Here is a 27856-nt window from a genome sequence, read left to right on the forward strand (position 1 = left end):
GAGTAGGAGTGACCTTAAATGGAAAATATCCCAGCCCAAACTGCTAAAATCTAGTAAATTTGATTTTAATATTTCGAGACCTTTATGTTTTACCATCCATCAAGGCCCTTTTTTTTGTAAAATTCTTCTCTTTTCAACCAAAATTTGGAATATAAATAGTCCAGTAGCTCAGATCACCCAAGTAAATATACCGTTAGGATGAATTTATTTTATTTCCGTCTATAATTACGAAATTGTTAGGTCCCTAGGCTACCGCTTTCGGTCGGCGATGACCATCTTCAGACCTGTTCTAAAAATGTCCTAATATAATGAATCCGTAGTGGCGTAGCAGACATGTTTTAAACAGATCTGAAAATGCTCATCACTAACCGTAATCGGTAGTTTAATGACCTAACAATTTTGCGATCATAGACGGAGATAAAGGAAATTTATTCTACACTTTCTGGGTCATTGTTCTACTCGCGTCTACGTCGCCGCTTGTGACAGTGCTGTACAACAGACGATTAGGACTTGCTAATTCTTAAGACTCCTAAATGAGGTACTATACGTAAAAAAGCCTAACATTTACTTGAAGCAATGTATGTTAACAAATCATGAGTGAAAGAACATATTTCACTGGTATAATATTCTACAATATCTATTATTTTCTTTTACAAACCTGTTTCCGGCTGTAAAGCCATCGTTAGGTACAAACACAAAAAATGTGTGGCTGTAAAGTTTTTTTTAAAGGATCAAAGATTTTACACCAGTGCATCTACAGAGTATCTCATTTCGTCTCCAAGGATGTAAACTGTTAATATCTGATTTAAGACTGAGAGGAGAGGGATTATATCAGTGAAAATGCGACGAAAAGCTATTGAACTTAGATATAATACGGGAAATATTAAATAATGAACTATATGATAACTTACAATTGTTCTGAGACGAAAATAAATTCAATAATTTTCGAATCATGCCTCTGGAATGGATGTGTGTGATGTTCTTAGGTTAGTTAGGTTTAAGTGGCTCTAAGTCTAGGGGTCTGATGCCATCAGATGTTAAGTCCTATAGTGCTTAGAGCCATTTGAACTATTTGAACACAAATGAAGAGTTTTATAGGTGAAATCAATTTTTATCGGATCCAGCTGTGGCAACGGCCTCGCCGCAGTGGTAAAACCGGTTCCCGTCAGATCACCGAGGTCAGCGCTGCCGGGCCGGGCTAGCACTTGGATGAGTGACCGTCTGGTCTGCCGAGCGCTGTTGGCAAGCGGGGTGCACTCAGCCCTTGTGAGGCAAACTGAGGAGCTACTTGACTGAGAAGTAGCGGTTCCGGTCTCTTAAACTAACATACTTCCGGGAGAGCGGTGTGCTGACCACATGCCCCTCTGTATCCACATCCAGTGACACCTGTGGGCTGAGGATGACACTGCGGCCTGTCGGTACCGTTGGGCTTTCCATGGCCTGTTCGGACGGAGTTTAGATTAGTTAAGCCTTTCGAGCTGCGGCACATTCCTCGTGGGTGTGATTTCTTCCCCCTGGACCTGTTAGCCTGGTATGGGACAAATAGGGATTAGCACAGTGAGCAAGCAAAGTGGCGACTCACGAGTATCTGGTTGGGGCTGGCGTCGCGGTCCACGTCGTAGCGCACCACCAGCTGGCCGGTGATGCCCTCCGCGCCCCGCTGCCGCTGCTCCTCCTCGGTGGGCGACCAGCGCACGATGGCGCTGGATGGCGTGGGCCGCTCGACGCGAGCCAGGGGGTCCGCTGCAACAGGCAACACTCGGCACTCTCAGGCTGTGCCTTCCCTCCTTCGAACCAGGGCCGCGTACCATTGCTTGTACGCTGATCGATCACTAAATGAAGGTCACCGACTAGGGCTACACAAGTGCAGGTATTTGGTTGGATGGTCTGTGTATCTGCGGGGCGGACAAGTACACCACACGGCAATCGGGATTCTGTGTTTTTCTGTACTTGTGGTACGTGAAGTTCAGAACTCAAATATCAGTTTGCCAAAGCACTTCGATGCAACTCTTAAAAATTCTCAAGAAAATCGACCTTGAAGTTTTCAGACCGTTGCAGAGGCATCTATTTAATCGGCAAGGTGCCTTGTGTTTAGTGCTTACCTACCATAAGACTGGCCTAGGTTCGATTCTCATACATGGTAACATTTAGACAAAGGTGTATGTATGCAGACTCAAGTGATGAATGAAAATTTGTACCGAGGCTGGAATTCGAACCTAGGTCCCCTGCTCAGTACGCAGATGCGCTAACCACTACGCTACCCTGGCACAGTGGCTTTGCACGATTGTCTGGGCTACCCTAGCAGGCCTCCCATTCCCATTCACGCCTTGGCCCACTTGGTATTCCCCCTAAACTCGAACAGCATTGCAGAAGCTCTTCAACTCAGCATCGAACGAAATGGGAGATCCAGCCTGAAACCAAGGCAAAGGCGCTTTAATCAAATGAAACACAACTTAATTCCTGTATCACAAGCTGCGACATTGTCGCGAATAAAACATTGACCCGTATATACAACAAGTTTCCTTTGATTTACGTCTATTATCATAAGCTTTTTGTTCACAGATTACCGGTTTCGGTCTATAATGACCATCATCAGCTCTACAGCAAAAAATGGGAAAAATACACTCTCAGATAGTTTACAGCTTAAAAACAATACATAGAGCATAATGAAAAGTACTACTGAGTAATATATGCATTTGTGCGCTTTAAGTATGAAGAGGCATACCTGTTTTATAAAAACAAAGTCCTAATGTACTGGAGCCATAGTGGCATCGTCAAATGTGAAAATGCAGACTCAGCGCCAGCATCGTCAAATACACTCCTGGAAATTGAAATAAGAACACCGTGAATTCATTGTCCCAGGAAGGGGAAACTTTATTGACACATTCCTGGGGTCAGATACATCACATGATCACACTGACAGAACCACAGGCACATAGACACAGGCAACAGAGCATGCACAATGTCGGCACTAGTACAGTGTATATCCACCTTTCGCTGCAATGCAGGCTGCTATTCTCCCATGGAGACGATCGTAGAGATGCTGGATGTAGTCCTGTGGAACGGCTTGCCATGCCTTTTCCACCTATCGCCTCAGTTGGACCAGCGTTCGTGCTGGACGTGCAGACCGCGTGAGACGACGCTTCATCCAGTCCCAAACATGCTCAATGGGGGACAGATCCGGAGATCTTGCTGGCCAGGGTAGTTGACTTACACCTTCTAGAGCACGTTGGGTGGCACGGGATACATGCGGACGTGCATTGTCCTGTTGGAATAGCAAATCCCTTGCCGGTCTAGGAATGGTAGAACGATGGGTTCGATGACGGTTTGGATGTACCGTGCACTATTCAGTGTCCCCTCGACGATCACCAGTGGTGTACGGCCAGTGTAGGAGATCGCTCCCCACACCATGATGCCGGGTGTTGGCCCTGTGTGCCTCGGTCGTATACAGTCCTGATTGTGGCGCTCACCTGCACGGCGCCAAACACGCATACGACCATCATTGGCACCAAGGCAGAAGCGACTCTCATCGCTGAAGACGACACGTCTCCATTCGTCCCTCCATTCACGCCTGTCGCGACACCACTGGAGGCGGGCTGCACGATGTTGGGGCGTGAGCGGAAGACGGCCTAACGGTGTGCGGGACCGTAGCCCAGCTTCATGGAGACGGTTGCGAATGGTCCTCGCCGATACCCCAGGAGCAACAGTGTCCCTAATTTGCTGGGAAGTGGCGTTGCGGTCCCCTACGGCACTGCGTAGGATCCTACGGTCTTGGCGTGCATCCGTGCGTCGCTGCGGTCCGGTCCCAGGTCGACGGGCACGTGCACCTTCCGCCGACCACTGGCGACAACATCGATGTACTGTGGAGACCTCACGCCCCACGTGTTGAGCAATTCGGCGGTACGTCCACCCGGCCTCCCGCATGCCCACTATACGCCCTCGCTCAAAGTCCGTCAACTGCACATACGGTTCACGTCCACGCTGTCGCGGCATGCTACCAGTGTTAAAGACTGCGATGGAGCTCCGTATGCCACGGCAAACTGGCTGACACTGACGGCGGCGGTGCACAAATGCTGCGCAGCTAGCGCCATTCGACAGCCAACACCGCGGTTCCTGGTGTGTCCGCTGTGCCGTGCGTGTGATCGTTGCTTGTACAGCCCTCTCGCAGTGTCCGGAGCAAGTATGGTGGGTCTGACACACCGGTGTCAATGTGTTCTTTTTTCCATTTCCAGGAGTGTATATATAAATAACATCATATGCACGAGCCATGGTCTCAGTAGCACTACTGTTCAAAACAAGCTGCCTTACAGAAGCCACAAGATGTTTGTATTGTATGTTCACCAGATGTCGCTAATGTCGGCATACACTAGTTTTCAATAATTAATTGAACAGCGAAAATAAATGGGGATGTAATAGTTGAAGTCTGTAATGATCTTATAACGTATAAAAGGCATGCCAGTAATAAAAAGTAATGAAAAAGAACACGACAAAAGTAAGATTGTTAAACAGAGGAAGAGTTAAGAAACCGTAGTTGATATATGCTCTAGTGTCAATATTCTAGATAATGACATAAATAATAAACACCTTTGATAGTGCACCGTATAATATTAAACAACCATAAAACAAATCGCTAAAGAAGCCACAATGAAAGAAAACATAGTGCTGCACATAATCAGCGCCCTCTGTTAGCGGTAACGCCAGAATTCCGCATGGGCGGGAAGTGGTCGGAGGAACGCGACCGCCAGGGGGCCCCTCGTACCCTGCGGCACTCTGTTGCAAGAAAAGAATGATAAAATTCCGTAACAGTGCATGACCCACATTGTCTGGTTAATACAGTCTATGAAATGAACAGAGAAGGAACAAGAAAATACTAGAGCCATGCGTAAAACGTACTCAAAAATGCATATATTTGTCAGTAGTACTTTTCATTATGCTCTATGTATTGTTTTTGAGCTGCTTTGCTGCAGATCTGACGATGGTCATTGTAGACCGAAACCGGTAATATGTTAACAAAAAGTTTGTGACCATAGACGTAAATTAAAGGAAACTTATTTATTCCTGTATTTTTTCAAGTCAGAAATATCTTTGATGTATATACACAGATTGAAGCGACGAATGAAAATTTGTACCAAGGCTGAGTTTCGAACCTGGGTCTCCTGCTCACTAGGGAGGTAGGAGGACAACAAAAACACTGTACCTGTCGACTGGTGTTGTTATTTTCACCGACAATGGAGAAGAGGTGAGCAGCGATTTCAAGAATGTTCGAGCTTCACTGTAGTGCTTGTTCATCCATTTATTTTTCACCTCCTCAATTTAAGAGCATGCACATACGTACTATTTTATGATTAGAACAGTGTGTGTCACAGCAAAAAATCATAGAATATATTTACCTTTGATAGATTCTTTTAATTATACTTCTTAATTTCAAAATAGCGCAAATCACTATAATTTGACAGAATTAAAGGCAATGCATTCTTATATCCATATCTAAATAACATACCGAGCAAAGCAATGTTAGATGGCTGCCAAGGCACTTAGCATTGTGCCACATATTAATTTCTTTCGCTTATTGCAAACGCCTATGAAATGGAGAAAGAATGCCTTGTTCAGTGCCTCTACGCGCACTGTTATTAAGTTTTGTCTTTGCAGTGCATTTGGGAGTGATACATAGTGGGCTGCAGTGCATATCTACATTTTTCACTTTACACTGGTTCTAAAAGCTAGGTAAGTAGGGCTCTGCTGTATAACCCGTGTCTATCTTCAAGGGTCTACTAATTCTAGTTACTGAGAATTTTCCTGATGTTTTCCTCATAATCAAAGAAACTTCTGACTATTTGTGCCACATTTTTGTATCCATTCAATATTTGTACACATTCAATACGCCCTGTTAGTTCTTTTTATTGCAGAGCCCACACACTTTAACAATATTTTAAGATGTGATGCACAAGTTTTTTGTAAGCATTCTCGTTTGTATTGTGTAATCGCTGGTAATCACATTGTAAAAATGCCTGATACAGCGTGGGAATCACGCACTACATGATATTAAAGTCATATTTTCTGCCTATACATTTTGAGAAGTTACAGACAGATCCGATGTGCGTATAGCTCAGACAACTGGATGTGACAGTGAATACGGTGAGATGAGTCTCAGCGGGCTGGTATGCTATTTTATACAGCACGCTGACTGCTGCGCGGCTAGGTAGCCCAGCAACCTCGTGGTCCATACAGGCCAGCACGCGGTAAGGGCTGGGCAGGATAAAACCGGTAGCACACACTACTGCAATATACCTATAGATTCTTAACACTAGTTCTTGAAACTTGGTAAGTAGTCTTTAACGGTATACTTCGCATTTAACTTTCAGCGTCTGCTAATACCTTATCAACCGAAACTGTACCATTGCCTCTGGGGTACTTTGGGGCATGTATCTCTCTTGTTTTCAAAACTATTATTTTCGAAATACACAATTTTTTCCCTCTGAGTCAATTGTATCCAGTGATGTTTCGTTCATTTTTATATTTACAACACATTAAAATTTACTCACAGTTTTTGCACGGAGTACCACTAGGGTCAATGTGACCCAAAGTTTAATTCTTTGTTTGTTTCGTAAATGTAACATTTAATGAAAATACAATGATGAATTTTGAGTTTAACAGCTATCACGCGAAACACCTGCTGCAATGAAAATATTATTTTCTGCTTATTTTTATCCATATTAGTGTTTCCTGCATCAGATGTTGTTTTACCTTTCCTAATACCACTGGGGACAATATGACCCCATAAGCACATTTGAATACGTATCTCCATTGTTTTCAAAACTACTATATTCAAAACATATGACTTTCTCCCTCTGTGTCAGTTGTATTCAGTCATGTTTCGTTCAGTTTTATATTTACAAAACTTATTCGTGGTGTTTTTGCTGTGACCACCACTGGATTCAATATGACCCCATTCTAAATTTCTTTTTGTTTCTTGAACGAAATATTTATGAAAATAGACTCATTACTCTCATAATAAACAACTTTAATGTATGTTACCTCCCCCCATGAACCATGGACCTTGCCGTTGGTGGGGAGGCTTGCGTGCCTCAGCGATACAGATAGCCGTACCGTAGGTACAACCACAACGGAGGGGTATCTGTTGAGAGGCCAGACAAACGTGTGGTTCCTGAAGAGGGGCAGCAGCCTTTTCAGTAGTTGAAAGGGCAACAGTCTGGATGATTGACTGATCTGGCCTTGTAACAATAACCAAAACGGCCTTGCTGTGCTGGCACTGCGAACGGCTGAAAGCAAGGGGAAACAACAGCCGTAATTTTTCCCGAGGGCATGCAGCTTTACTGTATGATTAAATGATGATGGCGTCCTCTTGGGTAAAATATTCCGGAGGTAAAATAGTCCCCCATTCGGATCTCCGGGCGGGGACTACTCAAAAGGATGTCGTTATCAGGAGAAAGAAAACTGGCGTTCTACGGATCGGAGCGTGGAATGTCAGATCCCTTAATCGGGCAGGTAGGTTAGAAAATTTAAAAAGGGAAATGGATAGGTTAAAGTTAGATATAGTGGGAATTAGTGAAGTTCGGTGGCAGGAGGAACAAGACTTTTGGTCAGGCGAATACAGGGTTATAAATACAAAGTCAAATAGGGGTAATGCAGGAGTAGGTTTAATAATGAATAGGAAAATAGGAATGCGGGTAAGCTACTACAAACAGCATAGTGAACGCATTATTGTGGCCAAGATAGATACGAAGCCCACACCTACTACAGTAGTACAAGTTTATATGCCAACTAGCTCTGCAGATGACGAAGAAATTGAAGAAATGTATGATGAAATAAAAGAAATTATTCAGATAGTGAAGGGAGACGAAAATTTAATAGTCATGGGTGACTGGAATTCGAGTGTAGGAAAAGGGAGAGAAGGAAACGTAGTAGGTGAATATGGATTGGGGCTAAGAAATGAAAGAGGAAGCCGCCTGGTAGAATTTTGGACAGAGCACAACTTAATCATAGCTAACACTTGGTTTAAGAATCATGATAGAAGGTTGTATACATGGAAGAACCCTGGAGATACTAAAAGGTATCAGATAGATTATATAATGGTAAGACAGAGATTTAGGAACCAGGTTTTAAATTGTAAGACATTTCCAGGGGCAGATGTGGACTCTGACCACAATCTATTGGTTATGACCTGTAGATTAAAACTGAAGAAACTGCAAAAAGGTGGGAATTTAAGGAGATGGGATCTGGATAAACTGAAAGAACCAGAGGTTGTACAGAGTTTCAGGGAGAGCATAAGGGAACAATTGACAGGAATGGGGGAAAGAAATACACTAGAAGAAGAATGGGTAGCTTTGAGGGATGAAGTAGTGAAGGCAGCAGAGGATCAAGTAGGTAAAAAGACGAGGGCTAGTAGAAATCCTTGGGTAACAGAAGAAATATTGAATTTAATTGATGAAAGGAGAAAATGCAGTAAATGAAGCAGGCAAAAAGGAATACAAACGTCTCAAAAATGAGATCGACAGGAAGTGCAAAATGGCTAAGCAGGGATGGCTAGAGGACAAATGTAAAGATGTAAAGGCTTATCTCACTAGGGGTAAGATAGATACTGCCTACAGGAAAATTAAAGAGACCTTTGGAGATAAGAGAACCACTTCTATGAACATCAAGAGCTCAGATGGAAACCCAGTTCTAAGCAAAGAAGGGAAAGCAGAAAGGTGGAAGGATTATATAGAGGGTCTATACAAGGGCGATGCACTTGAGGACAATATTATGGAAATGGAAGAGGATGTAGATGAAGATGAAAGGGGAGATACGATACTGCGTGAAGAGTTTGACAGAGCACTGAAAGACCTGAGTCGAAACAAGGCCCCCGGAGTAGACAACATTCCATTGGAACTACTGACGGCCTTGGGAGAGCCAGTCCTGACAAAACTCTACCATCTGGTGAGCAAGATGTATGAAACAGGCGAAATACCCTCAGACTTCAAGAAGAATATAATAATTCGAATCCCAAAGAAAGCAGGTGTTGACAGATGTGAAAATTACCGAACAATCAGTTTAATAAACCACAGCTGCAAAGTACTGACACGAATTCTTTACAGACGAATGGAAAAACTAGTAGAAGCCGACCTCGGGGAAGATCAGTTTGGATTCCGTAGAAATACTGGAACACGTGAGGCAATACTGACCTTACGACTTATCTTAGAAGAAAGATTAAGGAAAGGCAAACCTACGTTTCTAGCATTTGTAGACTTAGAGAAAGCTTTTGACAATGTTGACTGGAATACTCTCTTTCAAATTCTAAAGGTGGCAGGGGTAAAATACAGGGAGCGAAAGGCTATTTACAATTTGTACAGAAACCAGATGGCAGTTATAAGAGTCGAGGGGCATGAAAAGGAAGCAGTGGTTGGGAAGGGAGTGAGACAGGGTTGTAGCCTGTCCCCGATGTTGTTCAATCTGTATATTGAGCAAGCAGTGAAGGAAACAAAAGAAAAATTTGGAGTAGGAATTAAAATCCATGGAGAAGAAATAAAAACTTTGAGGTTCGCCGATGACATTGTAATTCTGTCAGAGACAGCACAGGACTTGGAAGAGCAGTTGAACGGAATGGACAGTGTCTTGAAAGGAGGATATAAGATGAACATCAACAAAAGCAAAACGAGGATAATGGAATGTAGTCGAATTAAGTCGGGTGATGCTGAGGGAATTAGATTAGGAAATGAGACACTTAAAGTAGTAAAGGAGTTTTGCTATTTGGGGAGCAAAATAACTGATGATGGTCGAAGTAGAGAGGATATAAAATGTAGACTGGCAATGGCAAGGAAAGAGTTTCTGAAGAAGAGAAATTTGTTAACATCGAGTATAGATTTAAGTGTCAGGAAGTCATTTCTGAAAGTATTTGTATGGAGTGTAGCCATGTATGGAAGTGAAACATGGACGGTAAATAGTATGGACAAGAAGAGAATAGAAGCTTTTGAAATGTGGTGCTACAGAAGAATGCTGAAGATTAGATGGGTAGATCACGTAACTAATGAGGAGGTATTGAATAGGATTGGGGAGAAGAGAAGTTTGTGGCACAACTTGACCAGAAGAAGGGATCGGTTGGTAGGACACGTTCTGAGGCATCAAGGGATCACCAATTTAGTATTGGAGGGCAGTGTGGAGGGTAAAAATCGTAGGGGGAGACCAAGAGATGAATACACTAAGCAGATTCAGAAGGATGTAGGTTGCAGTAGGTACTGGGAGATGAAGAAGCTTGCACAGGATAGAGTAGCATGGAGAGCTGCATCAAACCAATCTCAGGACTGAAGACCACAACAACAACAATGTCTGTTAGTATATTAGTTCATTAAAAGACTGCCATTATATCTGGTGTAAATTACTTGGGGTCTGTATGATCCCAGTGGTACTTAGTGACACAAAAATATCCTGTTAGTAAGAGGATTAAACTTGCCAATGTGGTCATGAGACAGGTCATAGTGCAACCCTGTAGTACCTACATTTTAGTCACTACACATGTCACTCATTCATAGTACATTTCCAAATCTAGATTTCCATAAACCGATTTTCCAATACAGTGTCTAGTTGGTAGTATAAACATATCAATATCGATATTGGAAATGGGGATTTGCACCAGGATTTTGGTTCCGTCGACAGATTTACGCTCCACTTAAGACATGACTGAGTTCTCAGATTGCTATTTGCTTTTTAAAACGTTAGTCAATGGGAACGAAGAAAGGAAATGAAGGAGTGTAGTAACCAGGGAGTTCTTCATTTTTTATTTAAATAAATGGAAGCATATTTCATGATTGTTCGATGGAAATAGATGCTTAAATGTTGTTATATTTGCTGAACCGAAAAAATCCTACTGCTTGATAGTAATCCTGTATCCTGTGCAGCCGACTCATTTAAAACTACTACCACTCTTAATGACAAATCTCCTGTACACAGTCAATAGTTAGTAACATAATTTCTGCGCAGGGGAATATGAATATTTCTTTAACATTGCAGAAGTTTTCTATTCATTCCAAATCCCCAAATTCTTTGTGTACGAAACGTTTCATCAGTGACTACCTTTCGCTTTTTTCCAATACATTAGCGACCTACGGGTGTGCAACAAAGCCGTTTCGAAAGTATTAACTGTTCTGGATAAGACTTCTAAACGTCTTCTTTAGTAAGACCCAGCTCCTTCTTGTCAGGTGTTCAGTAAAATTCGTAAGGAAACAGCATTCTCGTGTCATTAAAAGTTGCGGAGTATGTGGTGAACTAATAGCTAATTTACAGACACCGTCCGTGCAAAAGAACTGACGCTCCGAATACCGATTGTTGAAATCCATGCAGATGTAAGATGCAAGCACGTGCTTACGAAAATCGGTTTCCAAACCTCTATTTTCGTCTTCCGCCAAGTTTCAATCCACATAGACGTGATGACTGCAACACACGTTCGAGACTGAAGCCGAAAGGCGAAGTGAGAGGACTGACTAGCGTCTCATAAGATCAGACGACGGAGACCGACATGTTTAGCTTTAATTTCGCTAACTGCTCAACTTCAGGTTGTACGAGGGTAGGTGGATCATCTTGCAGTAGTAAGACGGATTTCGGATTGATCTGTTATTTTATCATATTAATAGGTTTGGCAGAGAAGCGAGTGTTTGGGATGCATGCTGTAATCCGTGTTCAGAAAGGGATAGCTAAGAAATATTTAATGAAAATTTGTTCTGATGTATTCCTTACGCTAGTGTCCGTCTACTGATGTCACAATTGTTAATAAATATCATGTTAAATGTTGTCGGTTCACTTTTCGCGTTATTTCGTTGTTAAAGTCTGAGTTTTCGATGATATCCGTCTTCGTGTTCTTCATAAAACAACTGACTGACGAAGAAGTAAAGGAAAGATGTTAATTATGGTCCAGTTCCCAGAAAGGATTCCCAGTTCCCATGCAGTTCCCACTGTGACTACAGATTACACTGGTATCAACGATGGAACGTCGCTCGCTACGTCTTTGTTTCTGCCACGATATAGTCGTATGGTACAACACATTCACTTATGCAATATCGCCAGCTTTCATTTCCCGCTGCGTGCGAGTCCCATAGCAGTGTCAAAGCTCTTCACACACATTACGTTTTCCACATCCTCTTTGATGGTTGAGTCTCCGTAGTTTGAAACGATGGCTGGAACACGTGGCTGCTCAAAAGAGATTTGGTGCTTATTCGTGAGGATATTATCGGCAACAGGTGAGATTTATAGATCTCTGTAGGGGAGACTGGGGTTAGCTGGCATAAGATAAGGAGCTTCTTGGCACACAACATGTATTTTTTGCCATCGTGAGGTTAGAGAGCTGTCGTCGTGCTAATAGGGCTGGGGGTTGTGTAAAGATGCGCTATCCACCGTAACTTCAGTCTGATTGGAAGAGCCACGGCGGCAGGATCTTTTTTTTATCTTTTTCTGACTGGTGAGTAAATTTTTTCGTTTGAGACTTCTTTGTTCTGCTGAACCTATAGATAAAAATGTCGTGCTACTGATAGTAGTTTTGGAAATGACGATTTACCGTGGTTGCATGTGTGTATATAATCTCTTACAATTAATGAAGTGTTCCAGGCTGTTATGCCGTGATCGAATGAATTTCACCATCTGCGAAGGAAATTTTCAAGCAGGATCGTAGCTTCTTTGAACGTCCGAGTCACACCCTGTCTCGCTACTGATTACATTTAGGCATGGGATCAGTTGGCATAGCAATGGCAACTCGCTCCCCACACCTACGTCAATTAAACACCACATTACTGTTAATTAAAAATACAATTTCTGTTGAAAATGAGTAAATACAGGTCACCCCACAAGAAAATGGCCCCTTAGCGCTGTCCAACCGTGACCGAAAAAGATTTACTGTTATTCTAGCACTCAGTCCCATCAAAGATAGAGTCATTACTGAAAAAGCCAATAAGAACAAAAATTCATCTACAATCAAGAAGGGTGACATGGTTAAAATTGACAAGTGGATGAAAAAAAGACTTCCAATAGGTAAGTCCTTCCTTGACAGAGACTGAAACTCGCCGTGGCGAAGAGGTTTTACCCTTAGCTTCCTACCAAAACGATGGTGAGCGTTCCCATTCCAGAATATCAACGAACCTTGGAGAACCGCAAAAAGATGCCAAGAGATCACCCTGAACAAGACAAGAAACGGATCTCTCAAAATATCAAGAATCTCCTTATCACCAGCAAAGCCACGCAAATGAAATTTTTGGTGACGTACCGTGTGCGCCAGCAACCTGGGAAGATTGTCGAAACAGGTGGCAGCGAGATTCACGTGTCCACTATGGCCAGAAAGGGTAAAACTGGTGGTGGAAAGACGGGGATGATAAGGGAAAGTAAAACTGTGCGGAAACTGAACACACCTGTTCAAATGAAGGGGTGCCCAACGCCCACACTCGTGGCTTATTTAAAACATTGAGCTAATTTTATTCGAATAACTGTAGATATTGGTAGCTATAATAATAAACGCAAAAATAATTTTTCGTGATGAATTCATTTTTTGTTCATACGTTTAAGTACATACTGTTGTTCAGTAGAATTTACGTTTATTAAGGTATTATATCTTCATGAGGGATTTATTGTTTGAAAATTTTATACTTTGAAAGGTAATTTTCTCCATGTTTGATAAAATAAAATGTTTTTCCTCTAAACTTACTCTGCCTACCAATATTCGTGTAAGTTTATAGCAATTCACCAGCCGAGCGGTCTAAGGCGCTGCAGTCATGGACTGTGCGGCTGGTCCCGGCGGAGGTTAGAGTCCCCCTTCGGGCATGGGTGTGTGTGCTTGTCCTTAGGATAATTTAGGTTAAGTAGTGTGTAAGCTTAGGGACTGATGACCTTAGCAGTTAAGTCCCATAAGATTTCACACACACAATTCACTCCTAAGGGGTGCAAGCTTTTAGGAGAACTGTTATTGGGGTTACTTAAACACGAATTTACGTGTTGTGTCCTACGTGATTTTCTAGTCAGAAGCTTAAGTTATCCGCAGCATTCACCAGAACCTCTCCAAGTATTTCACAAAAAAGTACAAAAATAAAAAATTGAAACCGGTACCAACTAGCCCTGGTCTGCCTTAATTTATGTGTTGCTGACGTTCGGTACAGCGCCGGAAAACGGTTGGAACATAATGTTCCACATAGCTATTGCCATGTTAACATGAAATATAGTAAATACCTGGGACTCCGAGGCTATGACTATTCTTCAGACGTTGCGCCTAGTGAAGGGTAGTAATTATTAACCTGCTCGGTAAAAAGATCACTTGCATAAGAAACACAAAGTCGAATCTCTCTGAACAATCGCCCAAATTTGTAGTAGAAGCTCTCGTTTGCCTTATACTTCAGGTTGTTTGACGCGACTGAAGACTTACTGGCATTGTCCGGCGTGTCCAGGATCTCGTTGGTCTCCTGCAATCTGGGCACCTCGACCAGCCGTAGGGGTGCCTGCTCTTCTATGCACACCTCCACCGCCAGGTCATCTACGGGCTGCAACAACAAACAGTTGGCACTCGCATTCAGATCCACCGGAAAACAATGACTGCTACTCAGTAAAGCTGAAACAATAACTGATTACAGCCGAAGTCTTACTTTACGCAATTTCAGATGTAACTTATTAGCAAGTCACGCACCAGAACAGGGTCCTCAACCTACGTTCTCCGCGCGTATTACAACAGTTCGTGTCCATGAGAAATCTGGCGCTTCTCTATGGGCGAGCAGAATCTGTTTTATTATAGAATATTTTCTTCACTGCGACAGTAAGACCTTTTATTGTCACTGCCATTATTACCTGCTTCGCCCCCGTGTGAATCAGATCTACGATAGTGTAACGAGAATCTTCAGTATCTACTTTGTCATCTTTCTCTCTTTCCTTTTAGAGTAGTTAAAACACTCCACTCATATACGGTTATGAGAGGGGTCGCATCCAAAATGTTACGCTTAAGTTCTCCATGGCATGCCTATATCAATAAAAGCAAATATCGAGATAGTTCCTGTGGGAAGAACAAAATCAATATTCTTCACTATTACAGTACTATCCTATCCGAGTTTGAGCGCCACACCCAATGGCTCAGACGTCGAAGAGAGTTAACCTTCCACGTTCACTTTTTATCTGTACTTATGCCCTTTCCTGAAGGCAACATCTCTATGTATGAGTGTGTGCATGTGTGTGTGTGTGTGTGTGTGTGTGTGTGTGTGTGTGTGTGTGTGTGTGTGTGTGTGAGAGAGAGAGAGAGAGAGAGAGAGAGAGAAAAAGAGAGGGAGAGAGAGAGAGAGAGGAGAGAAAGAATAACGATGGGATTGTCTCGGTGTGAGAAAATAATTATTTTGGCTATTTATTTCGTCACACACTCTCAACGACATAACCTTGCCCCTTGTTTTAGTAATGAATAAGAACCTTCAGTGATGGGGAAGATGTCGAAAACGACAACCATAATGACAACGGTTATTATCTTTGATCTTGTGCAGTCTGATATTTTCCCAGCTTACTAAATGCTTTGAACCAACTCCCAACTTCCTCTGTCATTGTCTGCTACTACACATATGTAAGTTAGCTAAGTAATGTAAGACTTCTAGCTTATTTATCGGTTCATATGGTTTCCAGTCTTAACAATGATTTGTAGTTCATTAACCTATATATTCATGTAATGCATGAAGGGGTATTTGTATTTGTTTCAGGAATGTTTTTGGGCACCCATTTCCTTATTCTGGGGGCAAGCTATGGAGCACTACAACTACATGTTTCCTAGCTGAAATACTTTTAGTTTCTTATATCTTATATTTGATTTGAGTAAGTGATAGTTCATCTATAACTAGCTTACAGGAAAGTGTAACTTGAGTAATACGCGAAAGATGTTTCTGAAGTTCGGAACAGGTCTCTTCAAGATATCTCGTTACCAGTTATGCATAAATTACTACTCTTTTTTGCAGAAGAAACGTTTTAACTATTGTTGTCGCGTTGCTATAGAAATTGTCTGTTAAGACTGTAAGGGGTAACTCTGCAATATCAGCTGGCATGCGGTGATTCTCTAACTGCCACCAGCTTGTTCCTCATTCAGCATTTCAAGTTCAAATTTCTCACGTTTCACTTAGATAATACCCCACAACTGGCTTGGAAGTTGTATTTAGCTTCATGTCTGCTTAAAAATAGCTTTTTGTCTCTTCACCGTTATAAATTACTACTTCCGTACCCTGAAAGGTATTCACATAACCAAAGTCTAACACATTCCAGACTTATATGATCACTAAAGTTACTATAATGTAAAACATGGATGGAGCACTCAGACCAACTAAATAAAAAATGAAAAAGATGTTTTTGATTGAAAATTAACTACTTTCCACAGAACAGGTTTTGAACACATGGAAACCTTACGCTGTATATTGTTTATGTACTGTTAAAGCTGATGTACGACAATCTTGTGTGTCATATACTGTCACCGACAGTCTTGTACAAGAGTACAAAGGAATAAGGATTGATACCGGCATATTATCTCATAATGTGAAGTTGTCCACGCTGGTTTAATGAGATTTGCCATTCACTAAGATGAAAACTGAAAATGTATTGATGACTGTGTAACACCACAGCTCTGTACAGCTCTGTACAACTGTACTAATGAGGTTGTAGATATTTTGTCCATGCTTTTTTCTCCGTAAGAAATCTCTAACTGATGACGCCTTCTTGTCGCATCAATTGGAATTTAATGTTACACCTGCCCTTAGGATGGCCGAAATACAGTTAACAATGCTGGATTGAAGGGTTTCTAGCAAGCAGAAAAGAGCATGTCATTCTGAATGGAGAGGACTCTTCAGACGTAAAAGTAACTTTGGGCGTACCACAGGCGAGTAATGTAGGACCATTACTTTTCACAATATATACATAACTTAGTAGATAACTTCGAAATTTCCACGAGGGTTTTCGCATATGATGCTGTTGTACACAGAGAAGTCACGACGGTGTAAAACAGTAGTGAAATGCAGGAAGACCCGTAGAGGGTTGACATGGCTCAGGGAATAGCAGTTAACCACCAACATAAAAAAATGTCGGGTATTGACAATACACAGACAGTAAGTTCCTTGTCATGTGCTAATTCTCTGGAAACATCACTAAGAACTTTCTTTACGACACGTTTCGCGTAATCATCGTCAGATATAATATGCTTAGGAAAGATCAAATAAGTAAGCAACAGAAGAAAAACGTACAATCTCTTGTGCAATTGCTATCAGGCATACTTGCAAAAAATGTTATTTGGAGACATCATATGCCCGTTTGCCAGTGAGTTTTCGAATAGGCAAATATGTGATGTAAATGGCTGTATGTTTTGATCGCTTTGACTCAGAAGCTCACAATTCTCACGCCGTCAAAGGACCGTAGACTCCAGTATGAGACATGAATCTGAACTTGATTGGAACTCGATACGCCAAACTGTTCCTAAGATAAAAGGTCTTAATAGACGGACAGATGGATAAAAACAATAAAAAAATATTTTTTGTTGCGATATAATTACAAATCAGCAATTTTCGAATTTTTCCTTGACTTGTACCGTGAAACCTCGCGTCTAGCCAAATTTCATGATTCTAGGTCAACGGGACCCACCCTATAGCTTTTGATGAGTGAGTTTTCGAATATCAAAATATGTGACGTAAATGGACATCTTTTGATTGGATGGACTTAGAAGCTCAATTTTCATACAGCCAAGAGACCATAGATTTCAGTATGTGATATGAATTTGAACTTAATACGCCAAACTGTGCTAGAGGAAAAAGGTCTTAATAGACGGACAGACAAACAAACAGATAAAGATGTGCCAATTTTTTTGTATTATATAATTTCAAATTAACAATTTTCGGATTTTTTCCTTTACTGCACAGTGAAACCTTGGTTATTTCCAAGTTTGATGATTCGAGGTCAACGGAAAACTCATCATAGTTTTAGCTTTTCGAGTATCAAATTGTGTATCTTTGGGTTGAATTGACTTAAAAGCTTATAATTATCATGCCGCCAACTGACAATAGGCCTTAAGAGGTGGCATAAACATGAACTTGATTTCAACTTGATACGCCAATCTGTCCCATAGAAAAACGGTCTTATGAAATGGTCAGACAAACTGGCTTTGTATGATTAACAATTATGTTTTCGAATTTTTTTCCTTTACTTGTACTATGGAACTTTTCTTCTTCCCAAATTCGTGATTCTAGGTCAAAGGGAAGCAACTTATAGCTTTTGACGAATGAGGTTTCACGCATGGAAGAAAATATGTAACTCAAATGGCCGTGTCTTTTGATTGTACTGAATTACAAGCTTATAATTTTTACGTCGCCACAGGAGCATAGACCTTATCATGTGACATAAATTTGAACTTGATGCGCCAAGCTGTTCCAGGGACAAACAGTCTTAACAGACAGACACATGGACAAGAAAAGACAAAAAATACTTTTTGTGCGATGTAATTACGAATTATAATTTAGAGTTTTTTTCTTTAGCTTGTACTGGCAAACCTAACTGCCAAATTTCATGATTCTACGTCGACGGGAAAAGCACCACACTTTTTGATGAATGAGTTTTCGAGTATCAAACTATGTGACATAAGCGGCCGTAACTTTTCATTGAATAGACTTAGAAGCATATAATTTTTACGTCACCAAGGCATCATAGGCCTTAGTAAGTGACATAAATTTGAACTTGACGTGGCAAACTGGTCCAGAGAGAAAGAGTCATAAAAGACATACAGATGGTTAAAAAAGACGAGAAATATGTTTTTGTTTGATATAATTACAAATTGGCAACGTTAGAAGTTTTTCCTTCACTTGTACTGTGAATCCTTTCTTCTTGTCAAATTTAATCATGTTGGGTCAACGGGAAACATCCTAAGGTTTTGCTGAGTGAATTTTCGAATCTCAAAATACGGTACGTAAATGCCTGTATCTTTTGGTTGCATTTACTTAGAAGCTCGAAATTTTCAAGCCGTCAGGGGACCGTAGACCTGAATGTGTGACATGAATGAACTTGACACGCTAAACTGTGCTTGAGAAAAAGGGTCTTGACCAACGGACAGACAAACATCTAAGAAGTGACGGAAATATTTTTTGTTTTATATAACTACAGATTAACAACTTTTGAAACTTTTTCCTTTACTGAACTGTGAAACCTTGATCTTAGCAAAATGTAATTGATTCTAGGTCAACGGGAAACATCCAATAGTTTCTGATGAGTGAATTTTCCAGTATAAAAATGTGTGGTATAAATGGCCGAATCGTTTGATTGAACTGACATGAAAGATTACAATTTTCACGCCACCATGGACCAATACACCTTAGTATGTGACATAAATTTGAACTAGATGCGGTAAACTACTGAAGACACAAAAAGTCTTTACAGGCAGATAGACAGATGGATAAAAAACGACAAAAATATTTTTTCGTGTTATATAATTACAAACTAGTAATTGTCGTTTTTTTTTCTTTAGTTGTACTGTGAAACATTGCTGCCAAATTCTATGATTCTAGGTCACCGGTAGACACCTTATAGTTTTTCATGAGTGAGATTTCGAGTATGAAAGTTTGTGACGTAAATGGTCGTAGCTTCTGATTGCATTGATTGAGAAGCTTACAATTTTCTTCCCGGTAAGTGACCATTGACCTCAAGAAACGACAAAATTTGAACTTGACTTTAACACGATACGCGAAACTGTTCCACAAAAAAAGTAGTAACAGACGGACAGAGAAAGAGAAACAGACAGATAGATAAAAAACGACAAGAAAAGTGTTTTTTCGTTTTACGTAGTTGAAAAGTAGGAGTATCGGAAACTTTCCTTTACTTTTACTGCGAAACATTGATTCTAGCGCAGTTCGCGATTCTGTGTCGACGTAAAGCATCCTTTAGCGTTTGATGTGTGAGTGTTCGCGTGTGAACATATGTAACATAAATAATATCTTTTGATTGTATTGACGTAAAAGGGTATAATTTTGACACCGCCAAGGGTCATACACTTTCGTATGTGACGTGAATTTGAACTTGATGCCCCAAACTGTTCCAGAGAGAAAAGATCTTAACAGACAGCTAGAATTGACAATAAAAGAAGACAGGGAAGAAATTATAAAAAAAAATTTCTTTTTATATAATGAAAAACTTGCAATTCTAGGATTTTTCCTTCATTTGTAGTGGGAAACCTTACAGCCTAATTTGAAGATTTTAGGTCAACAGGAATCACCCTGCAGATTTTCATTAGTGAGTTTTCAAGTATCAAAATATGTGACATAAATGGCCGTATCCTCTAATAGCACTGAGAGAAGATTAGAATTTTCGCGCCATCAGGGAATCGTAGACCTTAGTATGTAATATGAATCTAAACATGATACGCCAAAATGTGGTAGAGATAAACGCTCTCAACAGACGGACCGACAAACAGATTGACAAATAAAAAGCTACAGAAATAAATATTGTTTCGTGTTATTTCCTTACAAATTAACAATTTTCGGAGTTTTTCCTTTACTTGTATCGTGACAGGTTCGAAGTTAAAGGGAAACACTCTATACCTTTGATGAGTGAATTTTCAAGTATCTGATTGAAATATTGAAATGAGCAGAAGCTCAAAATTTTTATCCTTCCAAGGAACCATATATCGTAATATGTAACGTATTTTAACCTCATTCCATCGGGAAAACAAAGAATTTATTGTCCTTTTTCCATAGGCTTTCTTGCTATAAAAATTACCACAAGCAGCGCTAGGAAACATGTGTAAGAGAGTATAAAGAAATGTACCGATTTACATCTCTCTGTAATAATACGCGGACAATAGGATGGGAAGAAGTGCCAGTTGATGGAGACAACTTATTCGACAAAGATACTACATATACCTGTAAAACTGTGAAGAAATGAAAATCAAGGAGTTATTCAGAAGTTGGCAAATAAACTAAATACAGAAATAAATTAATCAGTTGACTAACCAATAAATGTCAAACCACTATTAATTACGTTGTATGATTTAAATAAGGCTACAGAAATTTAGCAAGTATTTGTCATACAGTGTGTCCATTATCAAAGTTCCTGCAGAAAGAGAACCACTGAGTAAAATGGCAGAAGTTAGTATAGCATATTATTGACGTATGGGAAAACATCAATGAAACAAAAAATTTACGAAAATGGAGACAACAGATGGAGCCGTAAGCCTCTTAATGTAAACAGAGTCGGCTTCAAATGACGGATGACTGCAATACGATGTAAGTGTTTTGGGTTAGTTAGGGAAGCCCATCCATCACGGCGAGGTCGTACACATCGGATGGGAGAAATAGGTTTTAATTAGAGGCCAACAAGCGGATTAAAAGCATAATGATATGGAATTATAATTGGCGCGAGACAGGTGCAAGACATGTTCAATATGCTGTCCACCATTTTCTACCACAGGTTGAAATCGAGAAGCAGAATCTTCCACTGCAGACCGGAGTATCTCGGGGGTCACGTTCCGAATGCGTGGAGCAATGCGTGCCGTCAGTTCAGCAAGTAATTAGAGCAGTGAACTCAGCATCTTTCAGAGAACCCTGCAGCCAAAAGTCCCACTAATTAGATCAGGTGACATGGAAGTCCAGCTTGTAGGAGGACGACGGCTGATAACTCTAGTATTTTCGAAATACTCTTGCAGCAGCCGCTTCGCTGGCTGTGTAGTGTGCGGATGAGCGCCATCTTTCATAAAAATGATCGTATCTACAGATCCACGCTGTTTGAGGGTTGAAATGATGTTGGTGCGCAAAACAATCTCACGTCATTTACCAATGATGGTACAGGTAACAGGGCTGGCAGGACTCATCTCCTCGAAACTATACGACCCTACGATACACGATGCCCCCAACACACACCACACCGTCACCTTTGCAGCAGAATGAATCTGTACCAGTTGATGTGCGTGCGGATTTTCCGTTTCCCAAAGTCTGCAGTTCTACGTATTTACATGGAAATAGGCTTCGTCTGTCCGCAAAACATTCCACGGCCGTTCATTGCCCACTCCCATGCGAACAAGAATTTCCAGAACGAATGTTTGTCTAGCCGGTAGGTCAACAGGAAGCAACTCCAGAACATGGGTGATTTTGTATGGATAGTACTGCAGAATATTTCGTAGGATTTTCTGCACCCTGCTCGCAGGCATGTTCAACTCTCAGTCAGTTCCCCGTGCAGTGCATGTTTGCACACCAGCGCTTGACCCCTCTTGCAGTACTGTGGCCACGTCTTCCATAGACATCGGTTCAACTGCTTTCCTTCCTCTGCCACGCTTCACTTCAAAAGAACCTGTATTTTCAAGTTTTGTAATCATTTTTTTCAGACTCTTAGTAGACATTCGACCACTGCCTTTTTTCATACTCTTGCGTTCGAAACTTCCGCAGGGCCACTGGCGCTCAATTATCGTTCTTATGAAAGAGTTTTACCAGCAGCATGGGAACGTTCATGGAGACAGCCATGTTGGGCTTCTCGGATACAAACTGAGGAAGAGTCGTGTGCCACGCCTCTGCTGGTCGCAGCGCCATCTGTTAGTAAAAATTTCTTTAATTTTTTTGTTCCATGACGTTTCTTCTTGAGCCAATAATACGAGGGGGGACCCAAAAGAAACCGGACTCCGAGGGCGCTGCCACTCGTAGACGTAGTGCAGGGTTCTCACGCTAGATGGTGTAGTAGAGACCTTCATGAAACAGCTGTGCAGACGGCGTCAGTGTAGAGCTGAACGTGGAAGTGTGGTAATGTGTTTCTCTGACTGTTGGCGGGTTACCTCTGCGAAATCGTTATGGCAACTTTAAAAGAACAAAGAGTGTGTGTGAAATTTTGTTTCCTGCTTAAAAAAAAAACTGTAACGGAGACACACCAAATGCTTCAGGAAGCTTTCCAGGAGGACGCTATGAGCCACACAAAGGTTTTCGAGTGGTTTGGACTCTTTAAACGTGGTGGGATGTGTGTTGAAGACCAAGCTCATTCATGGACGCCCTTCAACATCGCGAAATGAGAAGAACATTGAAAGGTCCGTCAAAAGATCAACGAGGATCTTCGCCAAACGTTCGACCAAATTTCAGCAGAGACAGGAATCAGTTGGAGCTTGTGCCAGCGGGTTTTGACTGAGGATTTGCACATGAGACGTGTTGCTGCTAAATTTGTTCCGCGCCTTCTCACACAGGAGCGAAAAACCATCCGCATGAATGTGTGTCAGGACTTGAAAACAGAGATTGCACGTGATCCAAACATCTTGAACAAAGTCATTACAGGGGATGAGAGTTGGTGTTACGGGTATGACCCAGAAACCAAATAAGTGTCAAGCTAGTGGAGGACTCCCAACTCTCCCAGACCAAAAAAAGCAAGGAAGTTAGGTCAAATGTGAAGACGATGATCATTGTCGTTTTTGATGTTCGGGAATTCGTACCCCTGGCCAGACTGTTAACCAGCGTTTTTACTTGGATGTTTTAAGGCGTCTGCGAGAGGATGTGAGGAGGAAACGCGCGGAACTTTGGCGATCAGGTGACTGGATTCTGCATCACGACAACGCTACAGCACAAAAAAAAAATGGCTCTGAGCACTATGGGACTTAACATCTGAGGTCATCAGTCCCCTAGAACTTAGAACTACTTAAACCTAACTAACCTAAGGACGTCACACACATCCATACCCGAGGCAGGATTCGAACCTGCGACCGTAGCGGTCGCTCGGTTCCAGACTGAAGCGCCTAGTACCGCTTGGCCACCACGGCCGGCGCTCCAGCACACACAGCCTTACGAGTGACCCACTATTTGGCATCTCAGAGGTGGTCTGTCGTTCCCCACGCTCCGTATTCGCCGGACCTAGCCCCGTGCGACTTTTTCCTATTTCCACGAATGAAAAAAAAAACGCCAAAAGGGGAGCGTTATGACGATGTGGAGGCGGTAAAAACAGCTTCGCAGAGGGCACTGGACAATACCAAACTTGAAGAGTTCCAAACATGCTTCCAACAGTGGGAAAAGAGACTTGACAAGTGCATCGCATGTAATGGAGAGTATTTTGAAGGTGACTGAAGTAATTTTGTAAAAAGGTTCATCAATAAACTTTTTATGACAACAATACGGTTTCTTTTGGGTCCCAGCTGGTATACTTATACAATTTGACGTCATCCTGAGAGAAGATTCTTTTTCTACAGCGTCTTGAAACTTGAACTTAAATTGTGGACGCCATGTATGTTACCTCTTCCTTCACAGTGTCGTTTCTAAAAGATAAATATCGCCATATATCGAGATCTTAGATAATTACCGGAACGTCAGCTTGTCCAATTTGAGCTTATTGTCTGTCACCAGTGATCTCGTCATCTTATTTTTTTGAATAGATTCTGTAACTGTGAATATATATTTGTGACACGAATTTCGTTCAAAACACTTTTTTTAATTTTCTAACAAAAATCGTCCAAATATATTATATTATACTCATTTAAGTGTCTACATGTCACGCACTGTGATGCAGCTCACTGCAAAAGTGTTTTGTGACATTTTACACTGATGAGTCAAAACATTGTGACCACCTGCTTAACAGCTTGTTTGTCCAGCTTTCGAACGAAATGTATCACTGATTCTGCGTATCAGGGATCCGACAGTTTGATGGTAGGTTTGTGGAGGTATGTAGCATTAGATGTCTACGCACAGGTCATGTAATTCGCGTAAATAACAGGTAGCTGATTTTTGTACGCGATGATGGTGCCCTATAGCGAACCAGATGTGTTCCATAGAATTTACATCAGGCGTGTCAGTTCACTACAATGCTCTTGAAACCACTGTAGCACGGTTGTTTGTTCTGAGACACGGACAGTTATGCTGCTGAAAGACGACATCGTCGTCTGGGCAAGCATAAAGGGTGGCAGATGGTCCGCGGCTGTCAGCGTGTCTTCGATTACTACCACAGGTCCCATGCAGGCACAGGATAACACCTCTCACGGCATAATACTGCTCCCACAACCTCCGTCCGTGATGCACTGCACGTTTCCTTCACCTTAATGACGCCGTTTGTAGAGACGGCCATCGACCAAGTGTAACAAAAATGTGATTCAACCTAATAGGCGACACGTTTCCATTGATCAACGGTCGAATTCCGATACGATGATCCCGAGACCACTGCAATAGTAGATGACGATGTCGTTGGTTCAACATGTGAGCTCCATGTTGAACAATGTGTTATGAACAGTGCGCTCCGAAACACTTGTGCGTGCACCAGGCAGAGATGCCACAGATCACCATCTTCCTATTTTACAGAGCAGACAAGTCTCCGAACCCCTCGTTCTGTGAAGAGTCGTGGACGTCGAACCATATAACACATAGTGGTCGTTTCACTGTTCTTCTGCCTCTTTCCGTAGAGGCTCGCAACAATAGCACATGAACATTCGACCAGCTTCACCGTTTGCGAGATACTCAATCACAGGTTCTGCGCATTAATAATCTGCTCTTAGTCAAAATCACTTATCCAAATGGATTTCCCCATTTGCAGCCATATCTTCACTAGTGTGATTCCCTGCCCGTGTCTGCCGTTTACATACATGCGTGTAAGTTACCACGTCAAGTGCCCACAGTTCCACGAATCGGCATACAGTGTCGCTGTGGTAGTGGTCATAATGTTTTGGCCGTTCAGTGTATATGACAACATTGGAGATTAGTACACGCCGCTCACAACTAGTTATGCGATAACAAAGTCATTGTAATGTTACATGGCTTTAACATCCGTTTTCTTCTCTCCTGTGACAGAATCCACGCAAAAATGGTTATAACTTTTGTATTTGTTGTGGTAGATGAGATAATAATTGTAAGCGGTGAGGTTCAGAATATTTTTTTTCATCTCAGATGAATAAGGGATTCCAAGCACAAGCAATGTGCCAGTCCGTGGCGGAATACATGTGCATGCCGTTCGACAGCCACAGATAACTACAGAATGTCTACAGTGATGATATCTTTCATTAGGGCATTCGACACAGATGGATAAAAAAGTACATGAGGGGAAATTAGCCTTAAACAACGTATTGAAAGACCATAAAATGAATCCATTGATACGAAACGTCAACGAAGGCTCGAACTGATTAGGGTGCACAATCGTGTCACATTCCAAGATTTTGTTGAGTAACAGTGATTGCAGTGTCATACGTAAAATGGTGGAAAGCTTGGGATATTTCAAAGTGGCCACTTGTGTGTGTATTGTGTATTAAACTGGGGACCTAGAAACGCCGGAGACGTTTCGTCTCCCCGTAGCCCTCAGTGGTTCACAACCCCACAACAAGCCACAGCAGTCCACCCACGCCAACGCCCAACCACACTGAACCCAGGGTTATTGTGCGGTTCGACCCCCAGTGAACCCCCACCCTCACCCGGAAACGTCTCATACCAGACAAGTGTAACCCCGTGTAAACGCAAATGTTTGCGTGGTAGAGTAATTATGGTGTACGTGTACGTGAAGACAGTGTTTGCACAGTAATCACCGTCATAGTGTAACTGAGGCTGAATAGGGGGAACCATGCCACATTCACCGAGGCGGATGAAAAACGCCTTAAAAACCATCCATAGGCTGGCCGGCACACAGGACCTCGAAACTAATCCACCGGGAGGATTCGTACCGGGGAACGACACGTCTTCCCGCTAGGGAAGCAGAGCGTAGACCGCGTGGCTAGCCGGGTGGGCAAGTGGGCACTTTGTTTTTGACGAAGCTTGAGGGAGAGCAGGATATAATCTTCTCTGATATGCATGAAACATTCAAAGTCAATGACAGAAAATGGAATGTGGACGTATTTTTATGAACCAGGAGACAGATTGTAATTCAGCTGATGGCCTGACACCTCTTACATATGGCCTGATAAATTTAAGTCAGCGATGAACAGAGAAAGACGCGGTGCTTATTTTTTGAATGAAAAGAGTACCAGTCTTCTTAAATTTCTGAGACGTGGTCGCAGCATATAACAGTGCGTGGTACACTGAGACAATCCAACAGGTTGGAGTTGTCATTGGAAGGTGCACTAGTATCAAAGACCGATAAATACACTATAATAATGTGCAAATGCATCATGGAGCCTTGATTTGCCATGCGCCAAACTAAAAATTTTAGCCTAATAAAACATAATCTTCTCGGACAAGGATTTGCTGACACATACAAGGTGGAAGTGGATGTGAAAAAGTGGGTACAACAGTGGCGGTATGATCTACTTTAAAGCATTGTTAAGAGCTGGGTTCAGTGATGCTGCAAATACATCACATTCCTCTTAACGAAGTTTTTCTTGAATAATACCTATGTATAAAGAACTAGTTACTTCATCTACATTGGCTGGTAAAGAAGCGCTGGTTATCTTTGCCTTAGTGTCGGGATATCCATCGTGTGAATCCTATGGCGAAACAGTTTAGTTTCGCTACTATTCACATGTCATCTCCCCCGTATGGACTTGTTGTTCTATTCAAAATCTTTAAAATACTGCGGCAGCGATATTCATCCATCACAAAAGGTCACTTCTTTCACTACCGCATTACTGAACACTTATAGGGCATCTCGAAAAGACACGCACCACACGTCACATCATCTCAAATGGCCTTAACACGAACTACGTCATGATATTTATGTTAAGCCGCTTAACGAATATTAATAATAGCACCATTAATGGCGCCGTGAATTTTCTTTGCACTAGTGGCATAAATACACTCACAGAAGAAAATAGCAACAACAGAGGTAATTAATATAGACTAATGAAATTTCGGGAATACACTTGTCTAGGTAACATATTTGAGTGATTAACACTGCAAGATCACAGGTTAATGTAGACGCGATATAAGCAATTGCAAATGTGAAATGCTACTACATTAATAACCGCTGTAACGGCCAGATTGTT

The 27856-nt window shown here is 41.7% G+C and overlaps 1 protein-coding gene across 6 annotated transcripts in view; it reads right to left on the minus strand.

The window, feature by feature from the left end:
- The window catches only part of LOC126170586 (inter-alpha-trypsin inhibitor heavy chain H6-like), a 213216-nt gene that overhangs the window by 158786 nt on the left and 26574 nt on the right, over positions 1-27856 (minus strand). For all 6 annotated transcript variants that reach the window (XM_049920740.1, XM_049920738.1, XM_049920742.1 and 3 more), the window contains exons 5-6: positions 14390-14504; positions 1583-1743 (exon numbers count right to left, since the gene is read on the minus strand). In XM_049920740.1, the coding sequence (XP_049776697.1) occupies positions 1583-1743; positions 14390-14504 (276 nt within the window). The remainder of the gene's footprint in view (positions 1-1582; positions 1744-14389; positions 14505-27856) is intronic.

The sequence above is a fragment of the Schistocerca cancellata genome, chromosome 1, assembly GCF_023864275.1.
Source record: "Schistocerca cancellata isolate TAMUIC-IGC-003103 chromosome 1, iqSchCanc2.1, whole genome shotgun sequence".
Lineage (NCBI taxonomy): Eukaryota > Metazoa > Arthropoda > Insecta > Orthoptera > Acrididae > Schistocerca > Schistocerca cancellata.